Raw genomic sequence first — 17961 nt, 5'->3', positions numbered from 1 at the left:
ACTTAACTTGGGATCTACCAAAAGCCTAAAAGGATCAAATCTCAAGAGATTTGATCCATTTTGGATTAGAGGTTAAGATGGATGTAAGTTAGTTTAATTATCAATTATAATTATAATTATTAATTTTTTATTTTTTATTCTATTTTATTTTTAGTTTTATGTTATTTCATTTAATGAAAATATTTTATTGATAACTATAATTATTGATTGTTTTATTTTATTTTTATTTCTAATTAGTTTGAGAGAATCAAAATACTAAACCGGATATGACAACATCTCCACCATACTAAGTTTCTAGAGCCCCTCCAAATGTATCAAATAAAAAATAAAACTATTAAATATACAAATTAACATAAAATAAAATAAATAATAAATCTATTTAGAAAAATAAAGATATTAAAAACACACAAACAAAATTGTAACTACTATTACTCATACATAATTAAATATGTAATAAATCATAGATACATAAAATATGCATTAAACATTTGGCTACACTTTTTAGCCCCCACTTAACCTCTGGAGTAGCTTTTAGCCATGGCTCATATTATGTTCCACCTGGGTGCACATATTAGTGGGGTAATATTTTTTTTTTAACATAATCGGGTACTGTATTATATTTCAAAAAAAAAGAAAAGAGGAGACCGAGCTCCTATGTTACAAAACTTTATGCCAGGAAAACAAAGAGAGGAAATGCTATGGGGTGGACAAAATTCCTCTTTGTTCCTGCCTTTTCTGACTTTTGAAAAAACTAGACAATAGTAGATTCTAATAAACTGGAACAACAGAAAGCAATATTTACAAGGCATGCTCAATCTATGTTGATATGGCTAATTTGTCAAGCTGTAGATTCTTCAGGCTTGTTATCAACATCAGCTTGCTTGATGCTTGACGAGCTGGTATGAACTACATTTCTATTTTCCATCATAAACTTTAGAATTTCAATGGATTCCTATGTGTGACTGCACCTGTTAGAGAGCTCATTAAACTGCTCTTACAACGAAGAAATCTTGTGGAGGAACAAGTTGAGATCAACTTCATACTTTTCGTTGGTGAGCCGGTTGTGATTGTTTATCTTAGCATCTAGAATCTTTTGGTGGGCATGAATTTGCTCCAACTCGGCCTGAAGGTCAGCGCAATGGAAACAATCTTCAATTCTTGCCATTGCTGAAGATAGAAGATGATGTTTAGAGAGCTGAGTATTCCGAGAAGCTGATAATTGCTGAAGATGCTTAACTTGGAAGCACGCAACGGTAACAGAAAAAAACCACGAAGTAGGGTAGGGTAAACAGAGACCCGGGGGGGGAGCTCAAAACCGAATTTAGAGCGTGAAGGAAGAATAAGCAAGAGCAGGGAGGAGGACTTAAACCGTGGAAGCGGGGCAATAGAATGAGAATAAGTCAAGATGCGGGATTGAATGGAAGAAGGGGCGTATAAGAAGGGGAGGGAATGCAGAGGGCCAAGCAAAGGAATGGAGGGAGAAGCAGAGAAGAAGCGAGGGAAATCACGGGGGAGGGAAGGCCGAGACAAGAAGGGATGGGCGACAAGATGGAAGATGGCTGAACGAATCATTGCAAGCAAATTGATGGGATCTTCAAGGTGATGTTGGTTCTCAAGGTAGATTTTGGTAGAGATGAGGATATGATAAATGTTTGACAAGGCGTAGATGTCAAAGTTCTCAGAGTTACTATTGATCGGATTGAGATAAAAAAAAAAAAAAAGATTTTAATCATGGTAAATAATGTTGAGTTTCCATTGTGTTACAAATAAGATTACCCAAAGGTCTGGCACAAGCTCTGTTGGCATGGAAGTCGGCCTCCTTGTTGAGAGTGCGGAGGACGTGGAGAAATCAAAACTCTATCATTGATTGAATGATAATTTGACAATGGTTGATAGTCTATTGAAGAAGAACATTGAGATATTTTCTATTATGAGCCATTAAGCTGATGACTATAGCCAAGTCACCAAATATCAAAGTTGTACCTATGCCAATTTTATTGAGCTGGGCGAGTCCTTGATATAAAGCCAAAGCTTCAGCCCTATTATTGGAGATGGGGCCAAGTTCCCATTCATAAGTAACAATGCATTCCCCATTGGCGTTGAATATGACTCCTCTTGCTCCTGCAATTCCAAGATTAGATTTGGAAGCACCATCAAAGAAGAGATAATAGAGGTTGCAATTTTTAAGCCATGTTGAGAACTCTTATTCTTTTAATCTTGTTTTCTAGTTATGACTTGCATTGTTGTGCCTATTGTTGGTGATGTTCCCATTCTGGTTACTGTTGTTTTTATCCAGCAAATAACCGATGAAGTTCCGCTCTTCAACATTGAGACCAGTGATATCAATATTTCTTTGATTTTTGGCAGAGATAATTTCTAGATTGAGGCTCCTTACCTTATTGCATAGTTTTCTTATGATCGTTTCCTTATCTTTGAATACCTTGCGATTTCTAGCCAGCCAAATGTTCCACAACATAGAATAAGGAAGGGTATCCCAAACCCTTTTTACTATGTTATTCTTCTTATGTTGCCAAGGATAATTCTTCTTCCAGTGATGCAAAACTTCTCCTATGGAATTTTGAGAATTCCAAGGAATATGGTCGGTGAAGGATATTTGTCTCCAACAAGTGGTAGCAAATGGGCAAGCAATGAAAAGATGTTGAATGGTTTCTTCAGCAGCTTGACAATTAGGGCAACGGGAAGGGCCACTGATGCCTCGCTTTTGCAAATTTTCATCTATAAGGATTTTCCCCTTAAGAAGAGTCCAAAGGAACAATTTAATTTTAGGAAGGGCCTCAGATTTCCAAACAGTTTTTCAGTGAGTCCAGATGGGCGTAGGATGATTACTGTTGCAGATGTGTTGGTGAATAGCTTGAATAGTATAATTAGATCCAGATGGATCCCAGCGAAAGCCATCTGGATCATTATTTTTTATAGGAGCTATGTTGTGAAGATGGGTTTGGAGAACAGAAAATCTTGCCTTGAGATCACTGGGAATGGCCGGAAAAGTCCACCCTTTCCATAATTGGGATTGAGGATCCCACTAGGAAATCTGATCCAGGTGTTGAATGCCTATGTTGTCAGAAAAGGAGAGGGTTGGATCAACTCCAACATGGCTGTTTATTGGGTGTTGTCCCATAATTTTATCAGATCCAATTTTTATATTAGCACCTCCCTTGGGGACTTTAGATATGTTCTAGGCCATAAAGGGAATTGCATTCTTGCACAATCTCCAAATTTTGGAGCAATCTGTGTTAGGAATGTCGTGGTCGAGAAGGTGCTGCCTTGGGAAATTTAAATATTTAGCTTCCAACACCCTTTTCCACTAGGTAGAAAGGCCGGTGATAAGTCTCCAAGAAATCTTGCCTCCAAAAGCAAGATTGAGGAACTTAGGGGATCTGATTCCAAGGCCTCCTCGCTCTTGGGACTAAATTACCTGCTTCCAATTAACCATATTGAACTTCTTTCTGTCATTTTTCCCTCCTTGCCAAAGAAATTGGCGGAGGATGATTTCCATTTTATGATGAATAGAGGTCGGAGCTTGAAGGAGGGTGAATTGGTATAAGGGAAGAGAGGAAATACCTGGCTTTAAGAGAATTAGGTGACTTGCAGGATTGAGCCAGATGGAACCCCATTGCTGCACTTTCCTTTTCATTTTGTCAATTATAGTATCCCATACTTATGCTTTTAATGGACCTGCACTCACTGGCATGCTTAGATAAGTGAAATGTGTCCAATCATAATTGCAAGTGACTCTAAAGGTATTGGCGATATTGTGAAGGACTTGAGCTGAAGTATTCCATCCATAAATGCAGCTTTTCAACTAATTGACCATTCCTCTAGAGTATCGCATATATTTTTCTAAAAGAGCTTTGAAGCGTCGAGCTATTATATTGGAAGCTCCTCCAATTAGCAATGTGCCATCAGCAAATTGAGAGTGATTTATGTTCTTTACCCCATTCCCGAATTTAATGCCTGTGATGAGGCCGACCCTCCGATTGAAGTCCAAAGCTTTGCTAAAGGATTCAGCCATCAAAATAAAAAGATAAGGTGAGAGAGGACACCCTTGTCTTAGACCTCGAGAAGATTGGAAAGCATTTCTAGGTCTGCCATTAACAAGAGGAGAAATCCAGGGGCCAGAAATGCAGGCTTTTATGAGGTTCAAGAAAGCCACCTCAAACCCAATCTTCTTTAGAATAGCCATGAGGAAAGAGTGCCTTACTCTATCGAAGGCATTAGCCAGCTTTCTCTTTTCTAGACTGACTCGAATGGATGGCTTCTTGGACAAGGAGGATGGAATCAAAAATTTGTCTATTGGCCAAGAAGCCCCCTTGGTTTTCAGAAATGAGGGAAGGGAGGAGGGGTTTGAGGCGGGTAGCAAGGATTTTGGTCAGGATTTTGTAAGAGGAATTGCATAGGGAGATGGGTCGAAATCAAGCAAAGGAAGAGGGTCGATTTTCTTTGGGAATGAGGGCAAGGTGGGTGGCATTGGTGAATCCTCTAATTTTACCCTTGCGTTGGACCCATTTAATCATTTTGAATAAATGTTTTTTTATTATTCCCCAATAAGCTCGATAGAAGCAGATGGGGAATCCATGTTGGAGTGTCCAAATAGTTCTTCTTATTTCTTCCTCATCAATTTCCTTGTTCAAACTTTCATTCATTTCCTTGTTGATCTCAATGGGGAGATATTGCAACAGATCTGTATAATCTTCTTCTTCTTTTGTTTCGGTTAGGAGAGCTCTGTAGTGATCTGTGGCTACCTTTCGAATAACATCTTGTGTATCTTGACGATTTCCATCTGCATCCAAAATAGAGTTTACATTATTCCTTGCTTTTTGGACAGTAGCCTGTTTGTGAAAGAAATTTGAATTCTTATCTCCCCCTTGCAACCAAAGCTGCCTCGACTTTATCCTCCATTTAAGTTCCTCTTCTTTGTTTGCACGACACAGTTGTGAGTAAAGATCGCTCTCCTGGTCTTTGTTCTCCTGTGAAAGGCCATGCTCTTCTATTATTCTACGGATACAGTCCAAATTGCTATTTATCTCCTTTTTGATCTTCTCGGGTTCCTTATAGCAATTGTTTGCCCATTCCTTTAAAACCTGCTTAGTCTTTCTTAGCTTGGTTTCCCAAATGTAACCAGAGGACCCTTCAACATGTTGGCACCAAGTGTTTTGTATGATCTCTTTTATAGCTGGAATGCACTTCCACAGTGAACTATACTTAAAGGGAATGGGGCCAAGAGGACGGTGGGTTTCCAGAGTAAGGGTTATAGGGTAATGATCAGAGGAAGAGAAAGGAAGGACGGAGGCATATCCCACAGAGAAGGAGGAGAGAAGCGTAACATTGATTAAGATTATATCAAGCCTTTCCATAATGTTTCCTTTACCCAACCTACGATTGCTCCAAGTATACCTTCGATTTTTTGGTGCAACATCGATGAGATCATGATCTTGCATAATGTTTTCTAAATGAACTCTGTAAGGATGAGGGGAGAAGCTAACTCCTCTTTTCTCATTGGAATGAAGAATAAGGTTGAGGTCTCCCCCAAAAATGATATTATTACTTTCTTTTGCATCTATGCTGGCTTTGAGATCATCCCAGCAATGTTCTTTGTCTCTATAGTGATTAGGAGCATAGATATTATAGATGACTATAATTTGTTTATCTGTTCTGTTTTCTAGAACGATTTTTATCCAATGTTGATTAACAGTGTCTGATATATGATTCCATATGTTGTGGTTCCAGAGAGTTGAGATTCCTCCAGAGGCGCCTCTTGATTCACTAATGCTGCCATTGTACTGCCTCTGCTGGTCAATAATTCCAATCATTTCTTGCTGACCCTGTTTTGTTTCCTGTAACAAAAGAATTTTTGGTTTCTCACCATGAATAAGATCTTTTAGGGCAACTATTTTGGAGGGGTGCCCTAGTCCCCTACTATTCCAAGAAAGAAACTTCATCATTGAGTATGTGGGGTACTGAGAGGTGCTCACCCCCCTTGATCCTTGTGGATTATTTCTTTATCATATTGCCCTAGAATATAGGACTCTATAGGGTTCTGAGTGCCCATGGCTATGTCTTTCTGAGCATTCTCATCTCTATGTTGCTTAGCAGATTTCCTACCCGGCCCAGGTTTTTTATGAGAGTCACTAGATGCTCCATGTTCTTTGGAGGAACTCCTGGTTTTCCTAATAGGAGGAGGATCAAGGGAAGGCTGGGAGGAGATAAGCAGAGGAAGAGAGGTTTCGAGGGCATTGGTTTGGACCAAAGGGGGGGGGGGGGTAATATCCGGGGGAGTGATTTTGGGTTTGGGGGGGGGGGGAGAGGACAGAAAAATAATTGGATGAAGAGGGTGGAGGAAGATGAGAGAGGGCAGAAATGGAGGGGGAGGAAGAGGAGGGGCAAGCTGCATTGGAAGCTGGAGGGATAGCTTCAGAAGGAGCTTTGGCCATGGGGGCCATCTTCTTTTTTCTTAATTGTTTCCCATTGCTCATCTTGTGAGCCATTCTTAACATCAACAAGTTTAGTACAATGATTGGAAAAATGGCCATATTCATGACATACCTTACATTTGAATGGGATCTGCTCATAATCCATTTGTTGAATATGACTCCAATCGTCCACTTTAAGTTTGATGGCTTCAGGAAGGCCTTTTCCTAGATCTACTTCAACACATATACGTGCACAGGCTTGCATATTATCTTTTGGTTCGCTGCGATCAATGAATCTGCCAACTGCGTTCCCGATTGCTTGAACCGATTCATCTCCCCAGTAATGAAGGGGAAGATGAGGAAGCCGTACCCAGACTGGAATAGCACTAGGAACGTCCAGTTCTGTGTCAAAATCTGGAGTCCATTTATTGAGATATAGGCCTCTGGAATCCATGAAATAAGGGTCATTTCTGAAGATTAGGTCCTTGTCTTCTCTAGATTCAAAATGAAAGGTAAAGTAACCTTTCCTGCAAAATCTAATGGATATTTTGCCTTGGATTTTATCAGACCAGTTTCTTTCAACCCATCTTTGGGCAGTCTTCGGGGATGGCTAGAGGCCCTTGAATTGACCAATGAGTCCTTTTTTTGCTAAAGAAAGGGCATCCATGCGGGGAAGGGCTGGAGGAAGATTAACTTCTTGAAGCACATCAAGTTTTTTGACGAACTTGGAGACGGTTGGACGAGGGTGCTGTGGAGGCAAGGATTTTACCAGGTCTGAGAAAACTTGTTGGACATCAGCCACCTCCGGTGTAGTGTCCGAAGGGGCCATGGCGGAGAGTCGAAGGCTAAGGCAAACACATGGTTGAATGACCTAGCAGAGGGTGCGCGCGTGGTACAGTTCTTTAGTGGGGTAATATTAGTTGCTAAAAAATATTTTTATAAATTAAAATAAAGTAAAATATATTAATATTAGTTTATGTTGAAAATTTTGAAAATAAATATAATAAATATTTATTTATTATTTTCTTTTAATTATTAATTTCTAATTTCTAAAATTTAAATTTGCAAAAAGTAAAAATAAAAATATTATCTTAAACGTCATTTGGCATAGTCCAAATAATAGGTGAACTAGGCTCAAATACTAAGATAAAATTTCTAGCAAAATTGTGATTTCTTATTGTTTCCAATATAGTTTTGAATGAATAAATAAATTAGACACCCTTAAATTATTTTTTTAATTAAAAATTAAAATAATAATTAATAAAAATCATACATTATTATGAAATATTTTAAAATGATACTATCAAGTTTTCAATAGTAATTAAATATGACTACATTATAGAAAAATGGTGATATTCAAAATATAAAGAGTTCACTCATAATCAAGAAAAAAACAATTAAAGATGCCAAAAACATAGGTTGAATATGGCAAAATTTTAAGAAGCTTTAAATGTTTATGTAATGATAAAATATGAAAACAAATTAGAGATGTTAGAAATGATGATTTGTTAAGATATTATAGAGATATTGTAGAGATAGTTATATAAATGATCTAAACTAAATAAATAATTATGAAATATTTATATGATCACTAAATAACAGTATTAAATTTTAAAATTTCTGTATATGGTAATAAATTAAATTTAGCTATGGAATTATGAATCTTAGTATTAGTGCATGTTTTAAGAGCTTTCACATAATTAATTTTTTTATTTAGATTATAAATATTAAGCTGTGTTAATATGACATTTACTTTTTTTATAATTAAAAAATAGATAATATTTATAATAAAAATGAAAAAAATGCATGTATTTTAAAAATAAGAATTTAAAAAATTTATTTTCAAGATTGGAATCTTATTGTTTTATTCTATTTTGTTATTTTAAAGAAATTAATATATATATATATATATATATAACAAATAAATTGACAAATTTGTAAAGCTAAATAAACATGAAATAATAGAATAATAATATGTTTTTATCAGATAGAAAAAGTTGTTATGAGTAATATTTTATTATGGTTTATGATGTCTACTAGTGTAGGCATATAAATTAAACACATTTGAAGTTGGTATAACTTATTAAAGAAAAAAGAAACTTTGGTTGTTTTTTCTATATCTATGAATGAAAGATGTTAAACATGATATTAGAACATCTCTACCAAATTTGGTTGCATCTCTTAATGCAATAAATAAAAAATGAAACTATTAAATATTATAAATTATTGTAAAATGAAAAACTAATAAATCTATTTAAGAAAAATAGCTTAATACAACATAACTTCCATCTACCAAGAGCTTAGAGGGATCAAATATGATCTTTCTTAGATCTTGATGGATCAAAAGTTAAAATGGATATAAGTTGTTTTAATTATTAATTACAAATATAACTATAATTATAATTGTAATTATTAATTTTATGTTTTTTTTTTAGCGTTATGTAATTTCATCTAATGAAAAATGTTTTATTGATAACTATTATTGTTGAGTTTTGATTTTATTTTTATTTTAATATAATTTGATTTAGTCAGAATATTAAACATGATATTTCAATATTTCCACTCTGCTAGATTTGGAAAGAGCCTCCAAATATAACAAATCAAAAATAAAATTATTACAAATATAAAGTATCATAAAAAGAAAAAAAATAATAAATCTCTTTTAAAAAATAAGGAAACTAGTGATACACTAACAAAATTATATAAATAGGAGTTAAATAAAATACTCATTAATCATTTAACTAAGCTTTGGAGGCCCCACTTCCCCTTTGAAATAGTTTTTAGCCCTGGCATATATTCAACTCATGGATCATATTAGTGCTTTGTTTGCTAAAATTTTTTTTTATAAATTAAAATAATTTATAATATATTAATAATAATTTAAGTTAGAAATTTCAATATATATATATATATATATATATAGATATATATATATATAAATTTTATAGTTAAAAAAAATAAAAATAAAAATATTTTAAATTGAGATGGAAATCTTCATCTATATTATTTGTCATAATTATTGTTAAAATATTTAATGTTCTATTTGCATATATATATATATATATTTTATTATAATTATTATTAAAATATTTTATGAGTCTATCTTTTGTTTTTGCATTTATTAAATACTTAATATATAGATTTATATTTATATTAATTATATTAATATCTCATACATGGAATTTCTATAATAAATTTAATATTTGCTAAATTTAACCACCCTATATTAATATTGGTTATTTTTTATTAATATTAATTAATTTTAAAAATATGATTAAATTATGATTTTTCTTAAATTAAATAATATATATAAATATAATTTGAGTCTATAATTTAAGAAACCATTTATTTTTAGTTATTAGATTTGATTTATTTCCCATGGTTTGGTTATAGCGAATAGTGGATATCTATTTGATTGATTAGTTATTATCTATGGTTTCATATTTTATATTTCTCCAATATATTAATTTTTGTTCATTAAATTTCTATTATAAAATAAGATGACGGAGATAGATTATTGTTAAGTTGAATTATTTCACTTTCATTTGCATTTTTAGGCTGTATATATGGACGAGACTTTTGATGCTTGCATCATCATTGTTGATGTCTCGAGTACGTGATTTTGAGCGATATGTATAGTTATACCATTTCTTCTACTTTTATGAAATGTATAGTGTGTTACTTCTATGTGTTCATAAAGTAGTTTTTGAGATAATTGAATCAATTATTTATCTTTGCACGCTTTAGAAAAGAGAACGTGAAAGTGCTCGTGGATAGCTGGGGAAATATCATCATCAACGAAGAACGTGGTGTGAAGGAAACCGAGGAAAAGGTGAAGGTGGGAGAAAGAATGGAGAAAACGAAAAGATTCAGAAAGGTTATTGGCATCTCAGAACATGAATAATGATGGGTGCATCATGGCCATGTTTAGGGATCAAACATTGTATATATCCTTTCCTTTGTGTCACATCTTTGACGAACGAAAACGTGATTCCATTCCTGCGAGTGGAAAACGGGTTCAATCTAAATAGTCTGTTAGACTCTCTCATAAAACAATAATAAATCCAAAAATAAATTAATTAATTAAATATTCCAAGTTAGGAATTTGTGCCTAACTCTTGGGTTGTTCCTCTAAGATAGGAGTTAGTTTAGGTAACTCCTATATTGGTGTGTCTGGTGAGAAATTATCTCAACCAAAGGAGAAATTATCTCAACCAAAGGTGTCTAAGATAGCACGCACTATCTTGAGAACATTGTCTCTCATCTATTTATTTGTAACACTATTTCAATTATTTTGATGTAAGAATGAGAGTGAGAGAATACATGAGGCTTCAGCCTTTTTCCGTCAATATTGTGTCTCTGGGTTTTATGTGTGTGTTTCTGTAATGTGTCTGAGTTAATCTCATTCTCATCATGTGGTATTAGAGCACACGGTTACAGATCTAAATTTACAGCTGTGTCACTTAAATTAAGCTTAGCACAATTCGATCAGTCCGTGGCCTGGCCTCCCATGGCCCTCAGCATATATCCCTAGCGGCCTATCCAGCACTGGGGTGACAACATGCGTATAGCCACCAGTGTGTAGCTAGCATTGCAGTACCGTGCAGGAACCAGCAAAAAAAGGAGGAGCCAACCAGTGTTTGCATAAGAGTGAAAGCGTGGCAAACCACTGATGACAACCTGCGTGAAAGATAAGTCTCCATGAACATTCTGTGTGAAAAATAAAATCTGTGTCAATATTTATGCTGGCTGTGTTGATTTCATGAATTCCTTATTTTGTTATGAGAGCTTAAAAAAAATGTTAAAAGTATGAATTAGATGTCTTCAAACTGGATTCAAGCCTATTGAGGTATATCGAATGATGAAAATGAATTGCGGAAAGTTATCAATCAGAGTTGTGTTTGCATTTTCGTAAACTTCATCATTTCCTTGAAAATTTCCATTTACCATAATCGGTGTTGCACCATCAGCTGCATTTTGAATTTCATCTTCTGCACAGCAGCCAAAACACCCCTGGTTCTAAACTTCTACCAGCAGAAATGTGTCTATTTCTCACAACTTCTCAACCCTCCAATTCAACCAATCGGATCGATCTGCGCGCATGTTTCCGCTTTTAAAGGGGAACAGACAGCACTGCAATCAACCGAACACAGGGCCCTTTACTAATGCCCCCCCGCTGTGGAGAAAGGAAAATTAGAGGGGGAGAGAAAGGAAGCACCGTAAGCCTGCAATCAACGGCGTCCGGTCCTTTTTATAAGAGGCAATTTCCGTGACCGTAAAGCATTGACTTGCCTCCTGTATCGTTTCAAAGTCTAATTTATGACCGACTGCATAAAGTCACGCGATACTCTCTCTGGTCACATGATCTTACAGCAGACGTCGAGCCAAATGTACTGTGAGATTGTGAAGTAATCGAGCTATCCAGATCTGGCGTTGGGGTTTTGTCCAAATGATGATCCCTGATTCAGAACCTCTGATCCAAAGCAACTAAAATACCCAAATTATGAAACTAACCTCCAGAAAATAAAATGAGAGGCCTGTAAATAGAACTCGTACCTCTCTTCTGTGCAAATTTCTCTTCCGAAGGAATGGATCCAAAAACTCCCGCTCTTTAAGGGCTGCTACAGGCTGGCTAATCAAATTTCTTTTCCGAACGGAATATACTTTTATAATGATTTGATTCTACAATAGCGTTGTGTGGTTAATTGCAGAGACAGTTCAGACATGTTTTCCAGATTCAACATTCAATTCAGTGACACGGTATCTGATTACAAACATCTGGAGCCAACGACATCCGTGAATGCTGGGATGGTTGGCGCCCTTGCCGGCCTCGTCCGCTGGGACGCGTGGTGACAAAGCAAAACAAGATTGACCGACCCATTTTCAACTCTCTCTCATTAATAGATGATTGTTTAAGTCCCATTTATTGTCTTTCAAAGCCTTGCTTCTCATGAGTTGTGATAAATCTTTGATTGGATGCCAATTTGTTTGCAAGGGGCCATTGCTTTTCTTCATAATTGTGCTATCTTCATATTCATTACAGTTGACATTAAGGGTGTAAACTTCACATTTTGCCTTAGCCAAATGTTATTTTGGAGTGATAAGTTTTTTGGAGTGAGAAGTAAGAAGTGTTTTGTATTTGGAGTGATAAGTGGAATTTTTTTGAGAGAAATTTTTGTAATCCAAAGTAATATTTTACTTTGAGAAAGAGATCTTGAGAGTGAGTGAGTCTAGGTAATCTTTTGAAGACATTTTTTCTTTCAAAAAGTTCTAAGATTCTGATTCCATGAAGATGTTGTGAAGCTGGGCAATTATGTACTCCAAAGTTTAATAAAGATATTATTTTTTTGGTGTTGATGTGTCCTAGATCCGCCCGAAATTGAATAAGGGGATCTTAGGTACACGAAGAGTGAGTTGATGATGGTGCATGCTTCATGTTTTTTTGCTTATGATTTGTGTCTAGTTTTGACACATAAATGATCTCATTTCATGCACACATAAAATACAATGCCAGCAAGCACAACACCTATATCGAAATAGTTGCAAGGAAGGATAATTAAGCTCCACACATACAACAACTCATCAAAGTTTTCAACATCGACATTCTACTTCAACAAGCAAATTCAATCAAGTTAATGAATTTGTAAACTTCACTATTTCAAAGCAAAGTCTACATCAACATTCTTGCAAACAAATTTAAGAACTTGTGAATCAAATTCCAATTGAATTATACGGGTGCATTCTCGGTTGAAACCGACACCCACGCTTTGATTTGATTAGAAGTCAAGCACGTCCATTCTCTTCAACTTAGTCAAATTAAGACAAGTGAATTCCTTGTTTTATGTGAGTCATTGTAGTGAATCATTGAAATCATTGTAAGCTTTTTGGGTGCATTTTCGACAGTGTTCGACACCCTTCCTTTAAGCAGACTCTATTGAATTCACGAATTTTCATTCTCAAACAAATAAGACACAAGTTTACATCTCCTGCAAGCAAGCGTGAATTCCAGAAAGTTCTAGCAAGTGTTCTCAGCAGGTACAATAAGCAACAACTCAAGCGAGTGTGCCATTCAAGTCCCATAGCAAGCGAGCCTGTCATCCAAGTAACAATATCAAGTGCAACAGTTCAAAGCACGGCATCTTCGACAAGAGAGCCTGACTTCAAGTGAGCAAGTTCAGATGGCGCAGCATATTCAATTATTAAACATTCTTCACACTTTGATCATCTCCAGTGATGAAGACATGGTGCACGTCAGCAAAGAAACTCTTGCTGATCTTTCACGGCATCTACAACAAACGCATGAAACCATTGAGTTTCTTCAGCTTGAGTCCCAACTTCAAAGGAATGAATTGCAAGAAAAGAGTGATACTTTCAAGTCTTTGAACCATCCAGATGATAAATCATTCATCCCAACAACTTCAAGTGTCGAAGTTGTTCATGAGCAAATTTCTTCCAAACCCATCATCAAGCCCTGGGAAGAGATTCAAAATAACAAGAATCGACGAGGCTTAGGATATGTCACTGATGACACCAACTTACATATCCCAGATTATTCCAAGCCAATTCAATTCGTGAGTGCAGGATTTCTTGAACCACTCATCTCAGCAGGTTCTGAGACAGTTGTAGACAAACGAAATTGCATGCAACCTGAAGTTCATGTTCAACCGAAATGCTCTCATTGTCAAAGAGCCAGTCATTTGGAAGATCAGTGTTTTGATCTCCATCTGTGTTGCCATTGTGGCAAGCCCAATCATTCCTCAGCAAAATGTCGCAACCACCAAATATCAGGCAGATTGAAGATACATTATGACTGGATTGATCCTTGGGAATGGTCATCCACAGTCAAACGGTTGTCTCAGTTCTACAACCGACTACAATCTTACATAGTGCAGCCAGCAGTGAACAGATGATGGTACTCTCATGCAGTTGAATGAGGGAGTACAACAGTGAAACTCTCCTACACCTGAAGGGGGCGAGTTCAAATGTATTTTGGAGAAGATTGTCTCTCCTTTCAACTGACAAAGGGGGGAAAATGTCAATGAAATTGACAAGTGGTTGTCAGACTGAAAGTCTCGACAACATCAGCGAAGCAGCCAGTGGGCATCTTCATCAGCCAGTGGGCATTTATCATCAGCAGTGAGCATCAGCAAATTCGCCAGTGGGCGATCGACAGCCAAAGCAGCAGTGAGCAGCTTTCATCATAGCAAAAGCGACATTGAGTTGTTTTTCAACATCTTCAGCCAGTGGACAATCATCATCAAATTGTGTCAGTGGACACCGAATGTTGTTTTCAAGAAAAGGACAGTTGGATCCTTTTGCGGCTTGGCACATGATGGAGTTGTCAAGCGTCCTTCAGAGATGAATCAAGCATGCAGCTGATTCATGTTCTCTTCAGATTTGAGTTTTTTCCAGCATCTAGTTTTGGCGGTTTTTTCAGGCAATCTTTTTGAGGATCAACATGAGAACTTGGAAGATGGTTCTCGTTTTTGGATTTATCATTGAGGGGGGGAATGCTAGACTCTCTCATAAAACAATAATAAATCCAAAAATAAATAAATTAATTAAATATTCCAAGTTAGGAATTTGTGCCTAACTCTTGGGTTGTTCCTCTAAGATAAGAGTTAGTTTAGGTAACTCCTATATTGGTGTGTCTGGTGAGAAATTATCTCAACCAAAGGAGAAATTATCTCAACCAAAGGTGCCTAAGATAGCACGCACTATCTTGAGAACACTGTCTCTCATCTATTTATTTGTAACACTATTTCAATTATTTTGATGTAAGAATGAGAGTGAGAGAATACATGAGGCTTCAGCCTTTTTCCGTCAATATTGTGTCTCTGGGTTTTATGTGTGTGTTTCTGTAATTTGTCTGAGTTAATCTCATTCTCATCATAGTCAAAGGAAAAGACGTTGTTAGGACAACAAGATTCGATTTAGGAAAAAATAGGGGTTGCACAAGACGATCAAATACCGAGACATCGAGAGGCAATTCGTAAATATGATGATAAGAGAAAAGGCAGTGCAACTGCTAAATAACTGAAAAAATCGGTGGAAGGGAGAAAAACATAAGTGCCTAAGCTTGCCAAGACTTTCCACATGGCGAACCAATAATATCAAAAGATTCACAAGAAGTATATGCAAATACTGGTGATCAAGACAAATCTTAATTTATACAATAAAATCTAAAGCAAGAGGAAAAAGAAGTAGATGAAGCTGAAGAAAAAAAAGGTCAAAATGAAGACGAAATTTCAGAGAAACAATTTCTAATCCCCTGTTGCCCTAGACTCTCGTGATTTTTTATAAGATGATGTATTATTTTATAATCATAAGGTCTTCATGGCATCTTCCTATGGTAGTTTCATGTTGAGGCTTATACTTCTTTCCCACCATAAACTATTGTATATGTGCATAGATGAAAGTTACGCATATAAGGAAGATGTGTGCATATATATAAGGTGCACATATATGGAATACATGCGCATATACACAGCTTGTGTATACAAAGAGGTTGAAGTTTTGTATAAGTTCTTTATATGCATATATATGGAAGTTGCACATATACGGAAGATGTGCACATCTTTCGTATAAGTACATATCTTTTGTATAGATGCAACTTTTATATATGTACATATATTTGGTATATGTGCAACTTTTGTATATGTACAACTTCCATATATGCACCAATACAAAAGCTATGCACATACAGAAGTTGTGCGTAAATTCTGTAGTATGCATATACGAGAGTCTCCATTTATGCACAACTTCTGTACATGCACATATGTTTTGTATGTGTGAAATTTTTATATATGCGCATATCTTCCGTATATGCGCATATCTTTGGTATATGCACATATATTTTGTATGTGTACATGTACTATATATACGTAACTTCGAGATATGCACATTTATTAAAGAAGCACATATATAGAAGTTGTGCATATACAACCTTACGTGTGACTGGGTTCCAAAGCTTATAGCCTTTTAAACCATCCTTATACCCAATAAAGATGCACTTTTCAGATTTACTATCCAACTTGGTTCGTTTCTCCTTTGGAACATGTACATATGCATCACATCCAAATACCCTCAGATGTGAAAGAGAGGGTTTCTTACTAGTCCATACCTCTTATGGAGTCTTATCCTCGAACGTTGATGAAGGTGACCTTTTGACTAGGTAACATGTAGTATCCACTGCCTCTACCCAAAATTCCTATCCTAACCCGACACCACTGAGCATGCTTCTTGCCCTTTCCATCAATGTCTTATTCATTCTTTTTGCAACTCCATTTTGCTGAGGTGTATATGGAGTAGTCCTCTGCTGTGCTATACCACACTTCTTACAGAATTCTTAAAATTCCTTACTGCAAAACGCTCCACCGTTATCTGTCCTCAACACCTTTATCTTCTTCTCTGTCTGGTTTTCCACCAGAGCCTTAAATTCTTTAAACCTGTCAAAGACTTCAGACTTCTTCTTAAGGAAATATATCCATGTATTCCTTGAGAAGTCATCTATAAATGATACATAGTACATAGACTTACCCAGTGATGGAACCTTCACAGGTCCAAACACGTCACTGTGCACAAGTTCTAATATTTGTTTCGCCCTCTTACTATCAGAGGGGAAACTCACCCGATTTTGCTTCCCATATACACAATTTTCACAGAAATCAAAATCCAAAGAGCTATTACTCATACCTTCTACCATACCTTTACCATGAAGTATCTGAAGGCCCTTTTCTCCAATATGTCCAAGCCTTTTATGCTACAGCATGGTCTTCTCTCCAGAGACCACTAGATTTTATGCTCCACTTTCAGGAACCACATAACTATTACACCCATCAATAACAGTGCTACCTTGCAGCTTGTACAGAGTTCCAATCCGAACTCCCCGCATCAATACCAGTGCTCCCCGAACCATCTTGCAGGTATCCTTCTCGAACATTGTTTTTACACCTGCATCATCCAGTTTGCTAACAGAAATAAGATTTTTGGCTAATGCAGGAATATGTAGAACACCTGGAAGTGTTCTAACCCTTCTACCTTCCAACTTCAACTTTAATTTTCTGCGATCAACGATTCTAGCCTTCCTATCATCCCCCAAGAAGACATCACCACCTTCATATTTCTCATACTCACAGAACCACTCTCTATGGGGAGTGGAGTGAAAGGATGCACCTGACTCAATCAACCATGCCTCATGATCTACATGTGTACTTGAAGAAGCCAAGTACACATCCCCACCTTTATCTCAGGTGGTTTTCGCCTCTGCAGAAGGAGCCTCATTAGATCCATTTCCTTTGTCAGGAGCTTTAGATTTACAGTCCCTTTTGTAGTGCCCTTCCTTTCCACATTTCCAGCACACCACCTTTACAGGTTTTCTTGGAGATTTAGATCTCCCTTTAGATTTATCCCACTCGATGACTTATTTTTGTTTCTGTTCTGGGTCCGCCCTCGTACAGACAAGGAATCACCATTTTGGCTCTCCATATTTTTTCGTCTCATCTCCTCCATTAGAAAGGATAAGACTATT

General features: G+C 36.2%; 1 protein-coding gene and 1 long non-coding RNA gene across 2 annotated transcripts in view; one reads left to right on the top strand and one right to left on the bottom strand.

Moving 5' to 3' along the window:
- The window catches only part of LOC149149391 (uncharacterized), a 210659-nt gene that overhangs the window by 74098 nt on the left and 118600 nt on the right, over positions 1-17961 (top strand). The window lies entirely within an intron of this gene.
- On the bottom strand, positions 4434-6885 carry LOC149149394 (uncharacterized). The gene is made up of 2 exons (XM_089442464.1): positions 6565-6885; positions 4434-5855 (listed from the first exon to the last, which is right to left on the bottom strand). The coding sequence occupies exons 1-2, from the start codon at positions 6883-6885 to the stop codon at positions 4434-4436; spliced, it is 1743 nt and encodes a 580-aa protein (XP_089298590.1).

Source organism: Pinus tabuliformis, chromosome 9 (genome assembly GCF_031772625.1).
Source record: "Pinus tabuliformis cultivar Carrire ecotype Pingquan chromosome 9, CPIR1, whole genome shotgun sequence".
In the NCBI taxonomy this organism is placed as follows: domain Eukaryota; kingdom Viridiplantae; phylum Streptophyta; class Pinopsida; order Pinales; family Pinaceae; genus Pinus; species Pinus tabuliformis.
Note: the sequence above shows the minus strand (reverse complement) of the source record. Positions and strands in the feature narration are given on the sequence as shown.